At 37.9% G+C, this 26,119-nt stretch overlaps 1 protein-coding gene across 2 annotated transcripts; it reads left to right on the top strand.

Moving 5' to 3' along the window:
* LOC148842649 (uncharacterized) lies at positions 1 to 24,443 on the top strand. Of its 2 annotated transcripts, XM_088956825.1 has the most exons (7): positions 29 to 547; positions 17,400 to 17,527; positions 17,794 to 17,897; positions 18,042 to 18,129; positions 18,351 to 18,412; positions 23,748 to 23,852; positions 23,950 to 24,443. In XM_088956825.1, exons 1-6 carry the CDS (start codon positions 435 to 437, stop codon positions 23,844 to 23,846), a joined length of 594 nt encoding a protein of 197 aa, XP_088812951.1. In that variant the 5' UTR covers positions 29 to 434; the 3' UTR covers positions 23,847 to 23,852; positions 23,950 to 24,443. The 2 variants fall into 2 exon arrangements, with proteins under 2 accessions (XP_088812950.1, XP_088812951.1); XM_088956824.1 differs by lacking the exon at positions 23,748 to 23,852 and having other exon boundaries at positions 1 to 547.
* Positions 24,444 to 26,119: the final 1,676 nt, after the last annotated feature.

The following is a 26,119-nucleotide window of genomic DNA, read 5'->3' as shown; positions in this document are numbered from 1 at the left end:
AAAAATTCGGAGTGGAAATTTATCACAAATGAAAATTCAGGGAGGCTAAGTCTCACTGTCCCAAAGTCGAGGCAAACGGCGCAAACCTTCCAAGAAGAAAACATTATTAAGCACATTACTGTAAACATTATTAATTATAAAGGTGTTGTTTGCACAATCATAAAATGTAGGGGCAAAACTGAAAAAATACTTATTTCAATTTACACCGGTGGATAGAAAGCATAAATCCTTTTTTGTATTCTCTGGATTCTTTATTCGATTTTCCCCCCGTTTGGTGCTCTCACCTTCTTTGGTTCTCCCCTCGTCCTACGCTGCCAATTGATCGTTCCGAAAGACTATATATCTTTTCTTCCCTTTGTCCTGTTTTTCCTCCTCAAATTGTTCTCTCCAATCTCAAAACCCTAATTTTTCTGGTTTTGAGAGGAGAAGAAACGATGGTGTTCTACTTCAAAGCTCGACCAGAGGCCGGTGATTACACTATTTTCATGGGATTGGACAAATACGAGAACGAAGAGCTCATCAAATATGGTTTTCCCGAGGATATCTGGTAAATTTTATTTTATTTCGTCCGATTTTTTCTTTCATTGGTTCATTTTAGTGATTTGCAGACGTAATTCATAGTTTGCTTTGGTATTCATTGACGAGTTTCAGTTATCTTTCTCTTTAGTTTTATGTGTTGCGTTTATATTCTGTTTATAATCATTCTACGCTTGTAAAAAATAATTCTTTGTTTCCTTTCTTATATTTATTTCGTATGTGTCGATTTGTGTATTCACGCCCTAATTTCAGTTGATTTCCAGGTGTTACATTATGCACTTACAGTTAAAGTTTTGAACTTGATGTATTGGCTACTGGTTAAAAGGAATAATCTTTATTGCTCTCAGTTCACTAAAATGCCCTAATTTTCTGTTTCTGTGTTAGATTTCTTAGTCTCTTTATTGTTGTCCTCTTCTTAATATCTTTCGTCGTTCTAGGCTGCAATCTTTCCGCGTTTTAGTTTCGGATTTGTTTACAGATTATGGTTTGTAAACTGAAATGTTGTACTTTATTTCTTTGATCATTTTTTTCCTTGCCGTAACAACTTAATGCGTTACTTTATCTGTTTGAACTATCCCATACCTCATTTTCTTTCTATAAAACTATAGGTTATCATGTGCTTTGTAGACTAATAGAAAACATGTGTTGCACTCTCATTTACTTTTTATGCAAACCTAGGTTTTCGTGTGCTTTATAGACTAATAGATAACATTTTTTGCACTCTAATTATTAAGTCTAGTTCATGCCTTTATGTATTTTTAAGCTTTGTGTCTTGCATTTTTAAATTATGTGGATTTTTGGCGTTTTATATAACTTAAATAATTTCACAAAAAAGTCCCAAACGCACATAGCACGAACGAAGGAAAGGTAGTACCTATCATAACTTCTAAAATTTCCGTTCCCCTGAACCATACCTTGGGAAAAGCCCCTGACAAAGAACACTGCAGGAAGTATTGGTGCTTGAGGAGTTTTAGTATTTAAAGATAAGCCAATACCAACTACCTGGTTTAAGCTTTGCCAAACAGAGGAATTATGACTCCTCATTCAGGGCATATTTATTTTCTAGGTTGCATACTTCAATCAGTCTAAAAGAATTTGCATGGCCCTAATGGGTCTTGTCATGTTGCGTAATTCTGATATGGAGTTATGGACCCTTAAGATGTGTGCTTGCATTCCAATACAAATCTTCCATTTTATGTAAAGAAGGTAATCATCAGATGATCTCTCATTTTGTGTATCTATCTCATGGTTGTCACAATCTCATGATTTGTAATATGATTATTTTGGACAGCAATGATTTATGATATAATTCATGATTTGATCATTTGAACAATGAATCCCAAGGCCACCTCAGATTCAAAATTTCAAATCTTATGTTTGAATCCTTTTATGCAAAATTCTTACAATTACTTTTTGAATCCTACCATTCAATTTGTGAGTCGTAAGATTTATACAATTTATGTAATTTGATTTGATTAAGTTGAGACATAGTTCTCTACTCTGTCTTTCCTTTCTTTTAATTTTTCTTAAAGGATAAGCATGAATGGGTTATTTGGATATCATTCTGATATATGAATAATGTCCAGAATTGCATTCTAGCAAGAGTCTGAGGCATTTGGTTTGGGTACTATATGCAGATGACTATAACCTCAAGAATCCAAGTTGTATGGGGTTTTATAATGTTTGATTTTAGAATTTTCGTAAATGGCTTCAAACACAACGGCTATCATAGTTTTGGTCATGAAACATCTGATTTGAACCATGGGAGATTTAGAGTAACTTAAACAGGTAGAGACAGCAAGTATTTACTGCCTGTGTGCAAATAAGAGCTTTCTCTTTGATCTCAAATATTCTCATCCATGCTCATGTACTTAGACCCTTGTCAAGCTGCCACTAGATAGTGAGTGAACAGGATTATTCAATTTGAGGTCAGTATTACAGAGAGAGGAAAGAACTCAAGCATGGGCAAAACAACTTAATAGGCCTTCCTTTCTGATTCATTGTAGCAGAGATCCTGCTGCCACCAGGGTGGGTGGGGGGGGGGTTAAGGGGATGAGGGATGGGCTACCCCCTGATGTGTAGCCCATGAAGAAAAAAAAAAAGGTTGCATGGACACAAACATGACAATCAGAACTAAATCACCTTCCTTTCCATCAAAAGTACAGCTAGTCACATACTTTGTCTTGAGTGAAATGTCATTTGGGGATTCGTCCTTATTTTTATTGCAGACAATGTTGCATGGCCATGGACACAAATATGAGAATCAGAATCCGATACACTTGTGGGCACATCTAAAAGAGGAAGGGAACAAAAAAAAAAAAAAAAGAAAACATATTAAAGCATTTGGAAAAACCTAGTAATGTATTGGATCATTCAGAAGAAGGTTTGGAAAGTAAGGGTTTGGAATCGATTGCAGACTGTCAAAAAGATGTTTCTCTTCCCTTGGAGAAGAAGCTGGAGGGGGATAAGGGTGTTTTAGAAGAGTTTGGAGAAAGTAAAGAGAATGATGAGGAGGTGTGTCTGGATAGAGTGAGGAAAGTAGAAAGAAATTTAGACTTGGAAAAAATAGTGGAAGTGGAAGTCAGTGTAAGCAAGATTTTAGGGATTTCTTTTGTGGGAGGGGAAGAATTTGCGAGAAAAATTTCCTGAGATCTGGAAGAAACATACTTTGATCAAAGAAAATTTTTAAGTGGTGAAGCGGGTCGGTGATTGATGTTGGTTCTAGTTGGTGCTTTGGGTTTTTATATGAGTTTTTTGATGATCTGATTGTTCTATGGGTGCAGTTTGCTGTTTTGTTTGGGTTGGTTTTCTGTATCTTAAAGGTTAGCTTTTTTTTTTGTTGAATTTGTTTATTTGGGTGTGTGTTTTTTCGAGTTTGTTCTTTTGATATCTTATCACCATTGTGTATTTGTTCTTTCCTTCTTCTCTAATAAAAGAATCTATATGTTTTCAAATATTAACATTTAAAAAAAAGGCCATTACCCAATGATGTTCCTGGCTATCTGGTGTGTTGGGAGGGGTAGACTAGGTACAGTCCCAACCTTTGTCATTTTTTCGTAAAAAGTTGCTGCCCTCAGACTTGAACCTATGTTCTCATTCTTTCCAGCCCATGATCTTACCTTTATACCAAGTGATAGCACCTGAATTCTAACATTATATTATAAAAAAGCTCTTGAACTTTATTTTTGTTACCTAATAATGATTTCCTATAAAAATGATATTTATTATGTATACTAGCTGTTGAGCAGAAGAAGAAGAAGAAGAAGAAGAAGAAGAAGAAGAAGGAGAAGAGAAGAGGCTGCAGACTTAAGGCCTCAAAAGAACTGCTTCATGCGAGTGAAGCATTTGTATTTATACTATACTGGCTGTACAACACAAGAGGTCTACAAAATTACAAAAATACCCCTACGAGCACTAAACCTGTGTACAGTACATACAATACATCTGTCAACCCTCCCCCTCAAGTTGGAGTATAGATATCAATCATGCCCAACTTGTCACAAAGATCTTGGTGTCTGGAATTGTTTATCCTTTTTGTAAAGATGTTTGCTAATTGGTCTTCAGAGCTGATGTATGGAGTGCATACATCGCTTGTGATGATTTTCTCTCTGATAAAGTGCTTGTCAACTTCAATGTGCTTTGTCCTATCATGTAGTATCGGGTTAGCAGCGATACTTATAGCTGCCTTGTTGTCACAGAGTAGAGTCATTGGTTTGTCTATTGGAAAACCCAACTCTCCCAATATATTCTTTATCCACATACCTTTGGCTACTCCGTGTGCCATTGCACGGTACTCAGCTTCAGCACTAGATCTAGCTACCACGATTTGCTTCTTACTCCTCCAAGTAACAAGGTTCCCTCCTACAAAGGTGCAGTAACCACTAGTAGACCTTCTATCACTTCGAGATCCAGCCCAATCTGCATCTGTGTAAATTTCAACTCTCAAATGTCCATGTTTCTGGAATAATAAGCCAGCACCCGGGAACTTCTTAAGATACTGCAGTATTCTCTCCGCTGCTTCAAGATGAGTGGACCTAGGTGCATGCATGAACTGGCTGAGGACACCAACAACATATGCTATGTCTGGACGAGTCATAGAGAGGTACAACAATCTCCCTACAAGCCTTTGAAATTGCTTCACATCCTTAAGTGGTTCACCTTGGCTGTCACTTAACTTATGGTTGGGGTCAATGGGAGAGTCAACTGGCTTAACCCCAATCTTTCCAGTGTCCTTAAGCAAGTCTAGGAATTATTTCATTTGGGAGATGAAGATACCCTTTTTTAATTGGGCAACCTCAATTCCAAGGAAGTATTTGGCAGGTCCTAGATCTTTCACTTCAAACTGAGTGGCAAGGAAGCCCTTCAAACTTTGAATTTCATCTTTCCAGTCACCAGTAACAATTATGTCATCCACATATACTATTAGGGCAACCATTTTACCTTCTCCCCTTTTTACAAACAGTGTGTGATCTAACTGACATTGCTTGTATCCCCTCTGCTGAACCAAGCTCTTGGTGATAGCTTCAGCCCATATAAAGACTTCTTTAACTTGCACACTTTCTGTTCATTTCCTTGAACCAGAAAACCGGGGGGTTGAACCATATAAACTTCCTCTTCAAGGTCATCATTCAAGAAGGCATTCTTGATGTCGAGCTGATGTAGATCCCAATTCAGATTGGAAGCAAGAGAGAAAAGTACTCTAATAGAATTTATTTTGGCAACAGGGGCAAATGTTTCTGCATAATTAACTTCATATACTTGAGTAAAACCCTTTGCCACTAAACGAGCTTTGTACCTCTCCACGGTTCCATCAACCCCATGCAGTGAACACCCATTTACATCCAACTGGATCCTTTCCCTTGGGGAGATCAACAAGTTCCCATGTGCCATTCTTGTGAAGAGCATCAATTTCTTCCTTCATGGCATTTGTCCATTTTGGTACTGAGAGAGCTTCTGCCACATTCTTGGGAATAGGGATACTGTCAATGGAGGTAAGGAAGGCACAAAATGAAGGTGAGATGTTCTCATAGGAAACAAAGTTGGAAATTGGGTGTTTAATGGTGCACGACCTAACACCTTTCTTGTGGGTAATAGGAAGGTCAAGATCATTAGCAACAGGGAGGTCAGGACCATCATTGGGAGTCAAGTTATCTGAGTGAGTATGATCTTCCCCCGATGAATTTGATGGCACTTGAGGTACAACTTTTGGATTCTCCACAGCTCTTGAACCTGGTTGGCCTTTACGACGACGAGAAAAAAACATGGAAAGGTGGAGGATCAGAAGGAGAAGGGGAAGGAGGAGAAGGATTAGGAAGAGGAGGAAGTTGAACTAGTTTCTCCTCATGTCTACACTCCCCCCGAGGAGAAAAAGGAAAGAAGGGCTCATCTTCAAAGAAGGTAACATCCATGGAGACACAGAATCTCCGAGAAACAGGATCAAAGCAACGATACCCTTTCTGAGAGAATGAGTAGCCAAGAAATATGCACGGGATAGAACGAGAGTCCAATTTCCCTCGGGTGGGAGATAGGTTTTGGACAAAGTACCAACAACCAAAAACACGAGGAGGGATAAAAAGAAGAGGGGCCTTAGGAAAGAGAAGCTGATGTGGGGCTTTGTACTCTAACCAACGAGAGGGCATTCGGTTAATGAGGTATGTAGAAGAAAGGACAGCCTCAAGCCAAAATCGTTTGGGAACATTCATGTGGAGTAGTAGACCCCGTGCCACTTCAAGGAGGTGTCGGTTCTTCCGTTTAGCCACACCATTTTGTTGTGGCGTGCGGGCACAGGAGCTCCGATGAAGTGAGCCATGTGAAGCAAAGAACTCCGTGAGGTCACTATGAAAAAACTCTTTTGCATTGTCTGACTGAAATATTTGGATCTCGGTCTGAAATTGGGTGAAGACCATCTGTTGAAAATCTTGGATAATTTTTGGTACTTCCTCACGGATTCGCATTGGATATACCTAAGTGTATCTGGAATAATCGTCAATGAAGGTAATGAAGTACTTGTAGCCACTCTCAGAAGGTAAAGTAACAGGGCCCCACACATCAGAATGCACAATGTGAAAAGGAAACTCAGATTTACTATTTTTTTGAGGAAATTGAGTTCTACAATGCTTGCTTAACTGACACGTTTGACAAGAAAAATTAGAAACAAACACAGACTTGCACAGTTCTGGGAAAACAACTTTCAAGGACTCAAAGGACAAATGACCCAGACGACAATGCCACAAATATATTTTACTCTTTCCGAACTGACTCATAGACTCTGTAACATGAAGGCGAACAGTATTCTCCAGCATGTAGAGTCCATCAACCATACGTCCCCTACCAATCGTCCTCCTCGAGGTCAGATCCTGAATCACACAATAGGAAGGGAAAAAAGTCACAAAACAGTTTAAGGAATTTGTAACACTACTGACTGAGAACAAATTCATAGGGAATTTTAATTTTGGAACATAAAGAACATCAGAAAGAGTAAGGCCGAGGGGAAGAGAGAGAGCTTCTTGACTAGCTATGGAAGTGTATGATCCATCAGCTAGTCTCACTTTATCTCTTCCAGAAAGAGGGTGATAAGTTTGAAAGTAAGAGGATATACCAGTCATGTGTTTTGACGCTCAAGAATCATTGATCCATGGAGAGTCAAGGTTGTGAGAAGCAACATGGAAAGCTGTGGCAGGATTACCTGATGTGGATGCAAAAGAGGTGGTGGGAGGAGTATCCACCTGGCGAATTTCTCTAACATAAAGCTCCAAATGGTCACGGAAGGAGTTTACAATATCCTCCCTTGGGTCAGATCCAGAGTAGCTATGTTGGCCATGTGGTGTTTGAGTCATAGTAGAAGTGGAGGGCTGATTCTCCCGAATAACCATGTTGGCCATGTGGTGTTTCTTGGTACCTTGTTGCTCGGGCCTTCTAATTACATCTGAGCCTTGCTTCTTAGGTAGATCCTGAGCCCACTTTGGTTTCCCATGGAGATCCCAACAAGTATCTTTGGTGTGCCGGGGCTTTTGACAATTAGTGCACCACAATTTTTCCTTATATTCTGCTTTCTTTTGGAGATCCCCTCTCTTGGAAGAAGGTTCACCACTAGTAGAGGTAACCCCCTTTGCTGCCAACACAATTGCATCCCCTCCGGTGCTGTTCATCAAGTTTCTCCTGCTCTCTTCAGACTGGACAAGAGCATAGACCTCCTGAATTAAAGGAAGATCCTTAGAACTTAGAATTTGTACTCTGATGGATTCATAGATAGGATTGAGACCATGTAAAAGAGCAAGCACTCTTTGCTGTGAGACAAGTTTCTTATACAATTTTGCATATTCATCACACTTCCAATCAATATTCTGGTAATGGTCCAACTCATTCCAATTAGTGGTCAAGTCAGAGTAATAAACTGATAAACTTCTCTCCCCCTGTTAACAAGTAGACAAGGTTGTTCGCAGTTGATAATTCTTGGCATAGTGTTGAAGTTCAGAATATGTGGATTTTGCATGTTCCCAGATCTCATTTGCAGTTTCAGCCCACTTGAAGTTCTTCCTTATTTTCGGTTGCATGGAGATCAAAAGCCATGACATAACCATACTATTCTCCTGATCCCATCTATCATGTTCTGCATTTCCAGAAGGTGGTTCTTTGATTATTCCATTTGTGTAGCCTATTTTTCCCCTTGCAGTTATGTATAACTTGATCCCTCTTGACCACTCTAGGTAATTTAACCCATCAAGAGGAACAACAACCATAGGGAAGGATAGGTCACTGCTCCCACTCATTCCATTCAGCATTGTGGAGATTCCGGATGTAGCTGAATCTTCACTATTCATGATTCTAGGTTTAGAAGTACACAAAACCAAATGCACACTGCCTTATAGAGCTGCTACAATCCACAACTGGGCACTTGCTGCTTTTCGGTTTCACAGAGAACCAAGCACAAACACTGCAGCTGCAGTACTAGTTTGTATGACCTACACTTTGTAGGAGTCCATAGAACAATATACGAATACTGCACTTGCAGTGTAACCAGGTCTGAATGACCTATAGTTTTACAACTTTCATGAAGTTCTCTCAGTAGGAACAACAATACAAGTGGTGGTTCACCACACCTAATCGGCTGATATCCACTTTCCAGGGCAACCGAACAGTCATTTAGGGTTTAGGGTTCATCAACAGTCCCTTAGAGAGCTGAATAGAGCAACACGCAATTGGAGGAGGGTAAAAAACAGCCGAACAGTCCCTACTCAGATTTTAGGACATTAATAGTCCATCGAAATAGTGCAAGAAGAGAACCATAAACAGAGAAGCTTCAATTCAGTACCTAGGTCACCCGAACTGTGAATAGGCAGTACACTTATGGACTCAATCTTTTCTGCAGGCCAGAACCCTTCTTCGTACATCTGGGATGGTTTTCTACAGTCTTCTTAGCTGAGCAACTCCAGTCACTAGCACCTGGGCTGGAGGATAAAGAAGAAAAAGCTTGTAGAAGAATCCTTTTCTGCGCTAGGAAGTTGAACAGTCAGCTTTTTTGTAGCAGAACCCTACTCGGCAGTGGAGACTAACCGCAACACTAGAGAATGCTTCATCTTCCTTGTCTTTGAGCATCAAGACTATAGCTTCTATGCAGTAGTGGAGAGAGACCTCAGATGGTTGTTTTCCAGGCCTGGTCGGTTCCGCTCTGATACCATGTTGAGCAGAAAAAGAAGAAGAAAGGAAGAAGAAGGAGAAGAGAAGAGGTTGCAGACTTAAGGCCTCAAAAGAACTGCTTCATGCGAGTGAAGCATTTGTATTTATAATATATTGGCCGTACAACACAAGAGGTCTACAAAATTACAAAAATACCCCTACGGGCACTAAACCTGTGTACAATACATACAGTACATCTGTCAACACTAGCCATTCATTTATGTCAAATAAGCATGTAGATAAAGGAAAACGTTATGAAGTGTCTTGTCAAGAAACCAGGGAGTGTCAGAATCTAACGTTTGTCCAACAACGACACTTCATCCACTTAGGAGAGTCAATCCAACACTCATTGCAGACTTGTTTTATTCCATTCTTCCAGTTCACTTTAGGTATAATAGTCATACTATTCTCAGCATCATCATTCAATAATAAGTAGTTAGAGCATGGTGTGTAGTGGTAGATTTGTTATTTTACCCATTAGAAAAATAAATCATCATTCAATAACTCTATTTAGGAAATCTTGGCATTGATAGAACCTTCGTAACCATGATTGGACCATGATTTTTGTTATTTTTCTCATTTATTTTTTTAAGAAATTGAGTTTCTGTTGCAACCCATGTATGTTTTTGATCCATATCCATTACCATTTTTTGTTTTATGTTGTATACTTGTATAGTTTCAGTTCCTTACTTCTAATTGCCTTGAGACCAAAAAAAAAAAAACACCCGGACTTGATATTCCATTAGTTCAATTTACAGTTCCAAGTACTATTGGTGCAAGATAGTTTGCATACAGTTAGGACTGAATTATGCAAATCCTGAAACCAAGAAACTAACAATAGGAAGGAAGAATATTGAAAAAAGAAGAGAAGAAAGGGCATTTTGTTTGAACCAACACATCTTAAGAGGTGGAATTTGACCCACCAAAGAAGGGCTGTCCCTTGGGGATATATGGTGTGAATGTTGTGTGAATCTTTTTTGGACTAAAATTACCTTTTATTTCTTTGTTTGAGAAAGGGTATAAAAGTTATTTTATTATAGCTTTAATGGCTACTATAATGGCTATATTTGTGTATTTAATTCATCTCTAATTGTAAGGGTTGAAAGTGTGACTTCAATTTATTACTTTCCATGTCATTTAATCCCCTCTCATTAAGTCTTATACTTAAGGTATTAAATCTCATTTTATCTTATTAAATCCTATATTTTAAATTATTTTTCACTAATAAATATTACTAATTAGATTTATGTCAATATTTTTAACAATATAAATTCATATATTTTAAAATTGACTAAAAAACAATATCATTCCTTATTCACAAGTGGTGACTAAGCAATTCAACCATCCGAATCAAATTGGTCAACCCATCATAGTTAGGTAATAAAATTTTTAAAATAGAAATAAATATAGAAAATTACAAAAACCGTAGAAAAATTAGACACATTAATGATATTTTTATTAATCAAATTAAAAAATATTGTAATAAACAAGAATTATTTTTATTGATAATGAAAATGAAATGCGTAATTTATTTCAAACAAAAAATGAAATATAAAAATTAATAATAAATAGTTCAACTTGTGGGTTAAATGTGTTAGCCTTTAATGTCATAAGTAAATAATAAAAATTAATAAAATATAAAAGTACATAAATTTTGCTGGAAAAAAATTAGGCACATGTGTAGTGTCATGTATTTATTATATTGAATGGAAAGTAAGTGTGACATATTAGAATTATTTTGACACACAAAAATACAAAAAAAATATAGAAAATTTTTAATACATCTATAATTCTATATTTGCACTACTATTAAAAATATAAATAAGGTTGTGGAAGTTTCTTTTGACTAAAACCAAGGTTTTGAAAATCGTCCCAAAAATGGAATTGCTTTGGCTTTCATTTTTCGAGTCAATGGTTCAACCGTCCAATTTGAGTGGGTCAAATTGGTAAGATGTAAAATATAATGTAATTTTTTATTTTGACCCTTAATAGATTAAAGTCCACCATAATAATGGTGGACACGCACACATTATTATGAGAGGGGAGTGTGAGATTTTGAGAAGGCGGCGGCTAGTTAAAGTTGAGAAGAAGAAGAAGAAGAAGGAGAGAATGAAGCATTGTTGAAGATAGTTGTCACCATATTCATCGAGCATTGTTGCAGAACTATTTGTCCTAAGAAGAAGAAGGAATTGTTGGCAGCGACTATCTTCTTGTTCATCATCACGCTGCTACAACATCGCTTGCCCTCTTCTTACATCTCTCTCATCTTTCTAAGTCTCTTTCAAATCCCAGGTCATTTGGTGTATCTCAAATTTTAATATAAGATCGATGTTTAACCTCTCATCTCTTGCATCGATTTTTCAAAATTTTCATTGGTGTTGTAATTTTTTGTTGTTACAACTTAAAAAGAATCACATAAATGATTTTGGCCATTGGGAATAATTGAACAAGATTTTGAGATATGAAAGTTTTTATCATATTTTTATTTTCTAATTTATATTTTTAAAATAAATAAAAAATTTGGAATTAGTTTGAAAGCAACCTGAGAACCATTAACCGGGTTAAACATTGTAATGGTTAAATTGTCTGAATTAGCAGTTTCTTGACCATTTTAATGGTTTTTTTTGTAAAATAACGGTTTAGGGCCAAAACGGAACTGATAACCTGACCAATTCTTAGGCCAAACAGTTCGATCATCCGGTTTGGTCCGATTTTTAAAACACTGACTAAAATACTCATTTTTGAATTGTAAGGTTTAAATTGTCAATTGAACTACTACTTTTCACCTAATTCAATTCTCTCTATGTAAATCTTATATATAAAAGTGCGGATGCAAAGTGGACTTTTTTTGGATTAAAATTACCCTCTATTTCTTTGTTTGATAAAAGGCATGAAAGTCTTTTTATCATAACTTTAATGCCAACTTTTGATGGCTACTGAAATGTCCACATTTGTTTATTTGTTACTTCTCTAATTGTAAGAGTTGAAAATGTAACTTCAATTATTACTTTCCACCTCATTTGATCCCCTTATACTTAAAGGTATTAACTCTCATTTTCTCTTATTAAATCTTATATTTAAGTTATTTTCACCAATAAGTTATTTATGTTAAGTCAATATTTTTAACAATATAAACCCATATATTTTAAAATTGGCTAAAAAACAAAACCATATCCAAGTGGCGACTAAGCAATTCAACCATCCAGATCAAATTGATAAACCTAAGAAGTCATAGTTAGGTAATAAAATATTTAAAATATAAATAAATATAGGAAATTACAAAAATGTAGAAAGAAATAGACAACTCTAGATAGATGAAGAAATTGTGGGAGGAATTGAGTGATGTTAGGGGCCTCTGGGAGGGACCGTGGTGTGTGGGAGGGGATTTTAATGTAGTGCGGTCCAACCATTTTGTGGATACTTTTGAGCCTATAGAGATTCCACTCCTAAATAATAACTTCACTTGGTCCAACCTTCAGTCGAGACTAGTATGCTCCAAGCTGGACATATTCTTGTTCTCAACAAACTGGGAGGAACATTGGGGTAACCTAGTATCTAGGGCACTCCCAAGAATTACTTCAGACCATTGGCCTATAGTGATGTGTAAGGAGGAATTGAGAGGTGATGGACCCACTCCATTAAGGTTTGAAAATGTGGTTAACCTATCCGGGATTCAGTGAGAAGATCGGGGAGTGGTGGGAGCAATCTAATCCGATAGTAGAGTGGGAGGGAATGAGGTTCCACAAGAAACTTCAATTTCTAAAATCACAACTAAAGGAGTGGAATAGGTTGGAGTTTGGGAGATTAGAGGAAAGGAAACAAGTCCTGCTAGAGTAGATTGAGGATTTGGATATGAAGGAAGAGAGGGGATCCTTTGGAGAAGAAGACAGGAAAATGAGATGGGAGTTGAGAAGGCAGATGGAGGATATTTTGATTAAGGAGGAAATAAGTTGGAGGCAAAAATCTAGGTGCAAGTGGCTAAAGGAGGGAGATAGAAACACTAGATTTTTCCATTCAATGGCAAACGGGAGGAGAAAGGAAGAATCTCATATCAAATAGCAGAGGCCTTAGTAACTCATTTCAAATCTATATTCAGAAGGCCTTTGAATGAGAGGGTGTGGTTGGAGGGTTTGGAGTGGCCGACTCTAAGTGCAGAAAACAGAGAATGGTTGGAAAAGAGGTTTGATCCGGAAGAGATAAAGACAACAGTATTCTCAATGGATAGGACAAAATCTCCAGGCCCAAATGGCTTCACAATGTCTTTCTATCAGGATTGTTGGGATATAATGGAGAAGGATCTTAGGTTAGTCTTCGAGGAGTTTCACAGTAGGGGAATAATTAATTCGGGCTTGAACTCAATTTTCATTGCTTTGGTCCCAAAGAAGAAAGAGGCATCACAACCTAACGATTTCAGACCTATTAGTTTGGTGAATAGCTTGTATAAAATAATTGCAGAAGTGTTGTCTATCAGGATAAAGAAGGTCCTCCCCTCTATTATTGCACCCAACCAAGGAGCTTTTGTAGAGAAGACAAGAGTCTGGAGAGCTTCAGGAAATCTAAGAAGAAGGGAGTGGTATGCAAATTGGACTTGGAGAAGGCTTATGACTTAGTGAATTGGTCTTTTTTAGTGGAGGTGTTGAGAAGCTATGGATTTGGAGATAGGTGGTGTAAATGGATTTGGGGCTGTATTAGGACTTGTCACTATTCTATATTGGTGAATGGAACAATGGTTGACTTTTTTCCTGCTTTGCGAGGTATAATATAAGGAGACCCACTCTCCCTCTTTCTTTTTACCTTGATGGCTGATGTACTTGGGAGATTGATCCATAGAGCAGACTTGAGGAATCTGATAAAAGGGTGGAGAGTTGGCAGGTAGGAGGTACCACTGACACATCTCCAGTTTGCAGATGACACAATTTTGTTTTGTGAGCGTGGGAATAGAAGATGGATCCGGAATTTAAAATTAGCAATACAACTTTTTGAGCAGATGTCTAACCTCAAGGTGAACTTTGATAAGAGTTGTGTGGTGGGGGTGAATGTGGAGGAGATGGAGTTAAGGAATTATGCAGGTGTGTTAGGTTGTGCAATCTCAAAGTGGCCTTTGACGTACTTGGGACTCACTTAGGAGATAACCCTAAGAATGAAAGCTTCTGGACTCTGGTAGTGGAGAGATTTGAGAAGAGGCTTGCGTCCTAGAAGAGAAATTATCTTTCCTTAGGAGGGAGAGTCACTTTGATTAGGTCCACCCTAGCTAACTTACTTGTGTATTATTTGTCGGTGTTTAAGATCCCCACCAAGGTCTCCAACTTATTGGAAAAATTAATGAGGAATTTTCTGTGGGAGTCGGTAGAGGAGAAGAGAGATCAGGGTGAGATGGGAGGTGGTAATTAGATGTAAAAAACTAGGAGGTCTTGGGATTGGAAACACCAAGAAAAGGAATATGGCGTTGTTGGGAAAATGGTTGTGGAGGTTCACAGTGGAAAAGGAAAAATTGTGGACAAAGATCGTGGCTAGCATACATGGGCTGGAAGACAACGGCTGGGATTCTGGAATTGTGGCAAGGGCTACAGTTGCTTCTCCGTGGAAATCCATCCATGATCTGCTTCTGGTTTTCTCCCCTTGGATCAGGTACGATGTTAACTCTGGCAATCGAATAAAATTTTGGGAACATCTTTAGGTTGGGGTTTCACCTCTGAAGGACCAATTTCTTTCCTTGTATGCTCTGTCAGATTTGAAAAATGAACCTGTCTCTTCTTTTTTAGTTCCTTCAGATTCCATTTCTGGTTTTGGGTTGAACCTCGGCCTACGAAGGGCAATTAGGGATATAGACTTGGACAACCTCTTACCTTTATTAGCCATCCTTGAGAATATCTTCCTTGATCCTAGTAGGGAAGACACCAGAATTTGGATCCCTTTTACTTCAGGAACCTTCTCTTGTGCTTCGTTTTTTGAAACCTTAACTCAGTCATCTGTTCCTTTTGGTGTGTCCTTTCCGATTAAGGAATTTTGGAGCAAGCCCATTCCTCCTCCGGTTGGGTTTTTTTGTTGGGAAATTTTCCAAAGAATAAATACAAATGATCTACTTCAGAAAAAGAGACCCAATTCTTGTTAACTTCTTAATAGATGCTCTCTCTGTAAAGATGATGGAGAATCCGGTTACCACCTTTTGGTCTCTTGTAAGGTTACTAAAACTGTTTGGGAGTGGGTACTTTATTGCTTTGGGTGTACTTGGAACCCTCCTGAGAGTGTTCAAGGTTTGTTTTCCCCTTTGTTTTTCAGATGGCCTAAGAAGCGAGGGAAGATGATGTAGAGGAGTATTAGGGCAGCCGTGTGTTGGTCACTATGGGAGGAAAGAAACTCTCGAATATTTTCAGAAAAGGAAAGATCCCTGGAAGAACTATTAGACCTAATACTTTTAAGGGCTGCCCATTGGCTAAAAACTATGGAACTGTTCTCAAACTTTCCTATTGCTGACCTGTTAAGAAACTGGAAAAAGATGGCAACCTCTACTCTGTGTAAGAGGACTCTTAGTCCCTTGTGGTCCCCTCCTCCATCTGGATTTATAAAAGTGAATTTTGATGGCAGTAGCATAAGGAATCCAGGGCCCTCTGGGATTGGGGGAGTTTTCAAGAATGAGGAAGGGATTGTTATTGCTCTGTTCTCAGGCCCTATTGGAGAAGGAGACTCTATTAGGGCTGAGATCCTTGCAGCTTTGGAAGGGGTTCAAAGAACAGGGGAAGTAAATATCAGTCGGCTGATTTTGGAAGGTGATTCAAAGGTGGTGATTAACTGGTTGAAGAAAGAGGACAGTGGCTTGTGGAGTTGCAATAATGAAAAGGAAAAATTCTTATGGCTAGGTAGAGGCATTGAGATACAATACAACTAGGTGAAAAGGACTGTTAATTCTTTTGCAGATGGGTTGGCCAAGCAAGGGGTGAATAGGGAGGCTATTTTTTGGGCTATTTTTCAATCTTCTTTAATTGTAATTTTCTGATGGGGAGATAAGACTCTTTATCTCCCCCTTTTTTGTACCTAAAGCTTCATAATTCTTAATAAAGTTTCTGTTATTGATAAAAAAAGACATTTATGATATTTTTATTAATCCAATTTTAAAAATAAGTGTAATAAAAAGAATTATTTTTATTAATAATGAAAATGAAATACATACTTTAGAACTGACAAAAAATGAAATTATTTTACTATTTGGCAAAGATCAATAGTTCAACTTTTGGGTTGTCAAATGTGTTAAATAAAAATTAATAAAATATATAAAAATACAAAAAATGAAAAATACATAAATGTTGTAAAAAATTGAGGCACATGTATAATATTAATTAATTATCATATTAAACAAAAGGTAAGTGTGACATATTGGAATTATTTGTACATTGAAATATAAAAAAATATAGAAAAAATTGAACACATCTATATTTCTATATTTACACTACTATTAAAAATATAAATAAGACTGTGGAACTTTCTTTTGATTAAAATACTCATTTTTGAATTTAGTCCCTATTTAATTGTAAATTAAACTACTACTTTTCACCTCATTCAATTACCTCTATTTAAATATTACATTTCTTTTATAAATGAACGGAAAAAAAACACTAAAAAGATAAAATATTATAAAAGGAAGAATTTAGCCAAGTAGGTAGACCTGTCAATGATACTTGAAATTTCACAACTCGATCCGATTATCACATATTTAGATGAGGTGTTTATGTAATCAGATTTGGATTTTGCAATATGCATCCTATTAATAGTAAAAAATAAAAAACATATAAAAACAAAATATATGATACAAATACATATTTATAAAATTCTTTGAATACATTATTACTATCATTATCATCGTCTAAAATTACCACGTGCACACTTACTAGTATGTATATATGTATGACTGTATGTATAGTTTTTGCCAACATCATAAGAAAGTTGTCCTGATATGTGTGTTTTTTTCCGCTAAAAGAGGTGTGACTCTTCTATTACCAATTGAAAACTTGCAAATGATATTTCTCTGCATCTTACCTGTACACCTCAGTTGGAAGTTTACATTAGAGTGAGCAACTGAACTCAATAAAGTTTGCCCTAATAAAATGAGAAATATAGACCACTAAGTCTCCTCTTTGGTAAATATTGTTTGTTCAATTCAAAGAAATTTTCTTTTGAATTGTCCACTGCAGGTTCCATGTTGATAAAATGTCTTCTGCTCATGTTTATCTGAGACTGAATAAAGGTCAGACAATTGATGATATAAGTGAAGGTTTACTGGAAGATTGTGCTCAACTTGTCAAAGCAAATTCCATCCAAGGTAATTCTATGCTTCCTCCAATTATTCTTAATGTCTATTAATTTATATAGTTTTAGCAAGCTGCTAGCAACTCAAAATCAATAATCTCATAGGGGCATGAATATGAATCTAAGGCAAGGTTTATCATAAAAAAAGCATATCTCATTGGCTTCATGCTTATGAGGGGCATTTGTACTAAAGAGTATGCTGAATTCAAATGACCAAGCTTCTCTTCTAAGTAGCAACACTAAAAAACATATATGACTAAGCTTCTCTTCTTCTAGCAGGCAACAAGGTCAACAATGTTGATGTTGTTTACACTCCATGGTACAATTTGAAGAAGACAGCTTCCATGGATGTTGGACAAGTTGGTTTTCACAATCCTAAAATGGTGAGCATTATATGTTTTTTAGTGACTCTATATTTTCTCAAAGTGGTTTATGAAGTACAATTTCTACTTCTGTTTTGATCTAGGTAACAGTTGAACATTTAAGGGAATAATGTCTTTCTCAATCTTTGTTTTTTTGTTTGGTAGGTCCGCACTGTGAGAGTAGAGAAGCGCATAAATGAGATAGTTAATAGATTGAACAAGACAAAAGTTGAGAGGAAGCCAGACTTAAGAGGTTGTATTACAAATTTAGCTTCTATATGTGAAATGAAAATGATAGGTGTTTAAATTTTACAATTTATGCTATCATGCCCATGTGTTGCTAATTCTAGGCTTGACATGTAAACTTCTTCTAGCACTATAATCACCTGCTATAAAGATTTAACTGTATCAGTATGTCAACTTTGAAGGTGAATTTTGGTTCTTGATCTTGTATTCATTTTGCTGTCCATGCAGCTGAGAGAGAAGCAGTTAATGCGGCAGAAAGAGCTGAGAAGAAACTTCAGTTGAGAGAAAAAGTAAGTCCAACTTATCCATGTTAGAGTACCTGTTCCAACTTATCCTTGCAACCTTTTAATTTTGTTTTTGGGATAGGCAAACAGGTTAGTAGTTAATTAGTTATTTACTGGGTGCAATTGGATTTCAAACCCAGGCATGTAGCTGGATAGAGTAAATGGTCAGAAACAATATATATTAGAAAGTGTATTTTAAGACATGAATGTATATGCTGTATTCTTGCAGACCATAGGCAAAGATATAATGCACAACTTAGCAAAACTGGGAAGTCTGAGAAATTGAATGATTAGAGTAAAACCCTCTATTTCTGTGTGCATGGACTTTTCATATCGTATAGCCAACCCAAACTAGTTAAACTTGTACTTGCATTAAGTGGGAATGTTGAGTTTTTCCAAGCGGGAAAAGGGGTGCTTGTAAAAATAAGATTATTGTCTACTACTCTTATGCACATCCAAAATGGTGGAGTTGTAATGCACTTGGAAGAATTTTGCCAAGGGTTCACCAGGGTTTCAATAATCTTCCAATATTAGATATATATTTTTCAAACTATGGTATCTGAATGTCTATACCTGCTTGGTCTGTTGGGCACCAATGTCAGACATCAATACATTATATGTGTGGATACTGCATGAACACTTCTTTAGTATATTATATTGGCACCTTCTAAATATCTAAATTTACATATTCAACATACTAAAAATATTGGCGGATTATGAGCCCTTAAATAGGTTCTTACTACCTCATCCCATTGTTAAATCATGAGCCCTTCAATTGGGCACTCAATTGAGCCCTTCAGTTGGAAACACTTCTGAACTTTAATATTGTTTTGTTGACTTTCCGTGGATCTATTTTCATTAGTCAGTAATTCATTATGTTTTGTATGCATATGGGGCTAAGGGATGAACAGAAAGAATAAAATAAAATATAGAAAAATGAGAGCAAGCTAGGTAGAGTTCCAGTTCAAAAAGACCTGTAGTAACATCCTTGAACTTTTTCATAAAGTGTACCCAGTTAATTTGCAATCTTTCTTTATTATGCACATTCAATGCCTCCAAGGAATTGATTTGTCCTTGAGTACTTCCTTTTATGTTTTAGCTTTTGCTGCTAAAGTTAGAGGTATCTTCTAACCCAATCCTACAAAGGAGCCTCAGATTACCCATTGTGTCTAGGGCTGCATTTAACAAGGTGATTTGTGTTGTCTTCCCCCTCCTGTAGGATATACACGCTCTTCATAAATCTCCTGACTAATCAAATGATTTTTTTTTAAGATCTGTTGAGTGGGCCACCGATTTGTGTTGATGAGTGGGCTGATCTATGTTTAGTTTATTTTCCTTTAAATTAAGAAGTTGTTGGGGCCTTGGGCCCATTAGTTTTTATTTTTAAAGGGGTTGTAATTATTTAGTTTGAGTTGCCACCCTATTAAGGGCATCTTTGTAATATCTCATACTTAAGTTAAATATAAATAGAATGAGGGGTTGGCGGCTAGGGTTATCTATCACAATCCTAGTTGACCTTCTTCTCCTTTTCTTCCCTTTTCTCTTTCTATTGCTGAAATCTACAACTTTCTCCTCTTCCTTTCACAAGAAGCTTGACCGAATCAGCATATAAGGGTTTCTACTTGGTATTAGAGCAGGTTGAAGGTTCTGGAAGTGATTCACTCCTGCAGCCCTAGATCAGCCGACTACATGGAGATTTAAGAGGCTGATCGAAGCTCTCAGGTAAGCCTAGTTTTTGGATTTTCTTGATGGATCTGTATGCCCTGTAGCTGGTTTAGGGTTTCTCATCAGAATCATGAAAAACTAGAGAAAGGGGAAAAGTCCTGATTTTGTTGGACTCTTCAATTTTTTACCTTGGTAGTGGTGCCCTAATTTTTTAGGGTTCCTTGGGGTTTTTTGTAAGGGACGATTCAAGTTCCACGTGATTTGGAGGCTTTTAGAGAGGGCAGTTGCTTTTTCTCTCTCTTCTCCCATTCCACAGAAAAGGAATCTTTCGTGGAAAGAAAGTCCAGGACACTAAAGGAATGCCGTTGGTTCCAGAAGGTGTTTTGTTTGTTCTTGCTGCAATTTTTGGTTGTTTTCTGTATCTCTTTTGATAAACATGGAGGGACACAGAGTTGAATATAAGCTCGGGAATGAAATGGGACTAGTGGGAGGAGGTGCTGGAGACCCCTTCGGAGCTGGGACCATTACTCCAGTTAGGTTGGATGGTACAGACTACTTGGAATGGTCCCAATCTGCAAAGATGGCCATTGCGGCTCGTGGAAAATTTGGGTATATTACTGGTGAAGAGGTGAAACCTGAAACTGGCAACTCCCGGTGGGTGCAGGAAAATTATATGGTAATGACATGGTTGTGTAATTCTATGTTGCCACATATAAGTAAAAACTTTTTATGGGGAAATACTGCTAAGGAGATATGGGATGGGGTTGTAGAAACCTATTCACAAAGGGAGAATGTTGCTAGGGCTTATCAATTGAGAAATCAGATTATTGCTACAAGGCAAGGAGATAGATCTGTTGCAACCTATTTTTCAGTCCTTAAGACCCTGTGGCAGGAGATCGACCATCTAGAGACCTTTGCTTGGGAAACCACCAATGATGCAACTACCTATCAAAGACATTTAGAGAAGTATAGGGTGTTCGAATTCCTTGCTGGCCTTAACCCCGAGTACGACATTGCACGACAACATCTTCTTTCTAGCGACAGTGTCACTCTCTCCCAAGCATATGCTTTTGTGTCAGGAGAGGAGTGCAGGAGGGATGTAATGATGAAAAATCTCATTTCTGATCAGTCTGCTATGGTAAGCGCCGTGAAATCTAAACAGAATGGCAATGAAAACAAAATGGAAGACAAAAGAGACTTGGTCTTTGACTACTGTAAGAAGCCTAAGCATACAAGAGATACTTGTTAAAAGCTTCACCCACATCTTGTGCCGACCAGATTGAAGAATAAGAAAGGAAATGCGCACATGACTGTTACTGGTGATACTCCGGCCCCCCTACTACAGTTGCTTTGGAGTCCGTTGCAGTTGCTGCAGTAAGGGCCGAACTTGAGAGGTTTGGGTTACTTCTGAATCAGAGGGATACAGCTAGTTCCAGTTCAGCCGCAAGTGGACAACAAGGTACAGGTAGCACAGGTGGAACTCACTCTACCTCCTTTGCTTACACAGGTAGTTCACATGTCACTGCAAACTATGTTTCTGCTTCAGGTAAAGAGAGATCTCCTTGGATTATAGATTCTGGAGCCTCAGAGCATATGACCCATTGCTCCACTATTTTCTCCTCTTACCAGCTCTGTTCTGGCAGAGATAGGGTCTCTACAGCTGATGGATCCCATGTTCCTGTTGTTGGGAAGGGATCTGTCAAGATTAATGATTCTATTTATTTACCCTCTATCCTCCATGTTCCTAGATTGAGCACCAATTTGTCATATGTTAGTAGTTTGACTTAGAATTTGAACTGTTCAGTAATTTTTTTCTCCTGAACGTTGTATTTTGCAGGATCTGGATTCAAAGAGGATGATTGGGAGTGGTCGTGAAGTGAATGAAATCTACCTCCTGGATAAGGAATTTGAGATTAAGGATCTTGGAGAACTGAGATACTTCTTAGGCATTGAAGTTGCAAGATTGAAACATTGAATTTTTATCTCTCGAAAGAAGTATGTCTTGGACCTTCTCCAAGAGACAGGGAAGCTTGGAACAAAGGCAGCTAGCACCCCCATTGATCAGAACCATAGAATTAGTGCATCAGAAGGTGAACCAGTAAAGGTCCTTGGGAGATACCAAAGACTTGTGGGTCGGCTACTATACTTGTGTATGACAAGACTAGACATCTCCTATGCAGTAAGTGTAGTAAGTCAATACATGCATGCTCCACGAGACCAACACTGGAAGGCAGTTGACAAGAATCTTGCTTATTTGAAGGGACATCCAGGCAGAGGCATATTGTTTACTGATCATGGACAGTTGAAGTTAGAGGCTTATACAGATGCGGATTATGTAGGATGCTTTGATGACAGAAGATCAATTTTGGGAGTATGCACCCTAGTTGGGGGTAACCTAGTCTCATGGAAGAGTAAAAAACAAACAGATGTGGCGAGATCAAGTGCTGAAGCTGAATATAGGGCCATGGCACATGGAGTTTCAGAACTTCTCCGGATTCGTTATCTGTTAGAAGAAATCGGTGTATAGGCAGAAGAACCTATGATGTTATACTACGATAACCAGGCAACAATTAATATTGCCCATAATCTAGTCCAGCATGACCGAACTAAGCACATTGAAGTAGATAGACATTTTATCAGAGAAATGGTAATTTTTGGAGAAGTTTGTCTTCCATACATTTCTTCTGATCTGCAGCTTGCTGATGTTCTCACAAAAGGCATTGCAAAGAATAAACTGGAGCATGATCTACGCAAGTTGGGAATGTGTGACATCTACTCCCAACTTGAGGGGGAGTGTTGAGTGGGCCACTAATTTGTGTTGATGAGTGGGCCGATCTATGTTTAGTTTATTTTCCTTTAAATTTAGAAGTTGTTGGGCCTTGGGCCCATTGATTTTTATTTTTAAAGGGGTTGTAATTATTTAGTTTGAGTTGCCACCCTATTAAGGGCATCTTTGTAATATCTCATACTTAACTTAAATATAAATAGAATGAGGGGCTGGCGGCTAGGGTCATCTATCACAATCCTAGTTGACCTTCTTCTCCTTTTCTTCCCTTTTCTCTTTCTATTGCTGAAATCTACAACTTTCTCCTCTTCCTTTCACAAGAAGCTTGACCGAATCAGCATATAAGGGTTTCTACTAGATCAGTAATGAGATCAGTGAACTTTGTTAGATCTGGGAAACAAATAAATACAAAGAGAGCCCCTTCCATAAAAAGGGGGAGTACAGACTTTATACAATACTACTACCTTACCAAAGACTAAGTATTTTGTTTTTGTCATGAACCTCTTCCTGAAAGAGCACCATTTCTGATGGGTGTAGCAGGAAGATAGAATGAATTACATCAGAGAGTTGAAGAATGACCAACTTAAATGGTGAATGGAAATGAATTATTTGTGAAAACTATAAAATATTGGAATTCATGGTTCAGTGTGTTTTTCCTTTCATTCAACCTACTACAACAATAGAAAAGAAAAAAATGAGATGATATAAACATGGAAGATAAATGGTCAAAAAGTATCAACACCCCAGTGGCACTAGGTCAGCACCTTGCCTTGCCTTGCCCAATTGATTGATAGTTGCTTATTTCTGATTTAATTTCTATATGGCATTTCCTGAAGACTAGCTGCTGTACCAGGACCAATTTCAATTCCTTATTGTTTTTGTTCTTTTTAGGAGTGGGGTTCCATAAACTTTCACTGCGTACCAGCTCTATATTATCATTCGCAAAATAATACTGCGTTGAAATTATTGATAAAAAAAATCCTGTGTTGAAATCCCGTAAGTGTATTCTGAAATGCAACCTTATAAAAAAAAGACTATTATTTCCTGAGTGCTTTGAAATATTAGAAATTTCAACTTGCTAATGCTATTACAGAAACGACGGGAGGAGATGGAGAGGCTTGAAAAGGAGAGGCAAGCAGAGATAAGGAGCTACAAGGGCCTGATGGTTTCTGAAAAGATGACCTCCAACAAACAGATTGCTGCAGCAAACAAATCGTTGCAAGAACTGGAAGAAGATTTCATGTGAGAGAAGCACCAAAAAGATGCAAATGGTTCAGAAGATATTCAAAGAAGGGCTTCAATTTATCAAACATCACGGGCTTATTTCTGGAACGAGGAAATGTTTCAGAAACTTGAGATTGAGATGTATGCTAATTTAGTTTCTGGAAGAGATTTCTGCCCATCTCATTGATGAAACAATGGCATTCACCTTGGCATCCAACCTCTTTCTTCTCTGATTGACATGTTCATGAGAAAGTGGAATTTGCCACATCTCTAGAAGACGAACTTTAAATACGTTATTTGCTGCTTGATCTGTGTAATTCACACTTAAATAATGATATGGTATGGAATATCGATCTTTATATACTCGTGCTGCAACATCTTTTGGCTGTGAAGGAATACTGCGAACTAGAAGCGGGGGAAAATCTGTCGGTTTTTCCTGCAAATGTTGATATATGTAACCAACCCCGCTTAGATGTGATAAAGCTTTGTTCAAGTTAGGTATCTTCAGAGAACTTAACTAATGTTTTCCATTCACTTTATTCCCCTGTATGTTTAGACATAGTTTTGTATTTAATTAATTTGGTATCTAGACAGGGGGGGTTTGAAATTTGGTATCTAGACAGGGGGGGGGTTTGATTATAGGGAGAATGACGGTTCAGCCCAGGGTCAGAATTTTTAGGCTTAGGGTAGGTATCAATTTGGAATTGATGTTAATTCACGGTGGGCCTCGATGTATAGAGTAGTGTTTTTGACATTTTGAATGTTTGTAGTTCTACAGTGAATTTCAGAAATCGCATTGAATATTTCAACCTGTCCTTGTCCGTTGATTATAATGCCGGAAAACCATGATATCTAAAAGACTTGCAACCAACCAAGCAGTGGTTGGGATTTGGTCAATATTCAACAATGATAAAGGTGCATGCATTCAACAAAGTCGTCAGTCAGGAGCTCCAGCAGCTTCAAAAAGGAAAATTTCCCACCTCTGGAAAAGAAGAGCCAGTGGTTGGGATTTGGAAACATCCAAGATAATCGGACAGTCCCGTCTCCCCACAAGGTCATCGACTATCTGGGATATAAAAGAATGGTAAATCACTTGCTTTGGATGCCCATGTTCATCTTGGGGTTGGCATGCGTTCCAAACCTGTACCAAGTCTCTGAGAGCAACAGTTTGTGTTATTAAAGAAATTAGGTTTATCAATTTTCTTGTGCACAACCAATAATCATATAAATTATCAAAAAACCAAAAATCATATTTAGAACCGAGAGAGATGCCCAGAAGATAGCAATTTCCTTCCCCCTCCTGGAGGCAACAAACCCAACTCAAGCCCTAGCGGCCTAGCCCCCTATTAAAACACAACCAAACTACAGGTGTTAATAGAGGGTTGTTTAGAAAGTGGGCCCCAAAATCCGCCATATCCTTACATGTTTCCACTGCCTGTGCCACTTCCCACGTGGGGAAGGAAAACCACATTTTCAAGCCCAAACAATCGTTCTGGTACCTGAGATTCATGCTCAAATACATCAAGTCCAGCCTCAGCCAACTGGCCTTCAACCAGTGCGGCCAGCAGTGGACCGCGCCCAATGTTTATAATGACACCGTGGATAATACTTGTAGTGCCGCGTTTGGGTGACTTTCAGTTTCAGGACGTGGCTTCTCATTCCCTCTCTTCCTCTCTCCCTCTCCCGAGCTCCACCGCCTCTTCACAGCACCGATATACAGCCCGAATCTCACCGCCATCGGAAACGACTTTACAACCACCGCCGCTGCAACCTTCGCATCCCCTCTCTCTTCACTTCTCCTCTCTCAACCGTTGGAGACGGCAAGGCTCCATTGTCCGTGCATGTTTGATGAATTAATAACCCAAACCACATCACGAAGCTCATGAATTTATTCAAAGATTGAGTGGTGGACACAAATATTATCAGCAGTTTATACACATCTGCAAAATTGTATTATAGTGCTCAACAAAGAAACTCTTGGGGATGAAACATTCCATTTTGATGTAGAAGGGTCATGGCCTATAATATGTTTTGCTAAT

Source organism: Nelumbo lutea, chromosome 8 (genome assembly GCF_056320005.1).
Source record: "Nelumbo lutea isolate HS-2025 chromosome 8, American lotus-T2T, whole genome shotgun sequence".
NCBI classification, from domain to species: Eukaryota; Viridiplantae; Streptophyta; class Magnoliopsida; order Proteales; family Nelumbonaceae; genus Nelumbo; species Nelumbo lutea.
This window is presented reverse-complemented; position numbering and strand designations above follow the sequence as displayed.

What these genes read in the sequence shown, in the direction of transcription:
- LOC148842649 (XM_088956824.1), top strand. Translation starts at nt 435, where the DNA reads ATGGTGTTCTACTTCAAAGCTCGACCAGAGGCCGGTGATTACACTATT. An exon ending in GAGGAAGCCAGACTTAAGAG is followed by an intron (nt 18,130 to 18,350) that starts GTTGTATTACAA and finishes CTGTCCATGCAG; the next exon opens with CTGAGAGAGAAGCAGTTAAT. An exon ending in AACTTCAGTTGAGAGAAAAA is followed by an intron (nt 18,413 to 23,949) that starts GTAAGTCCAACT and finishes ATGCTATTACAG; the next exon opens with AAACGACGGGAGGAGATGGA.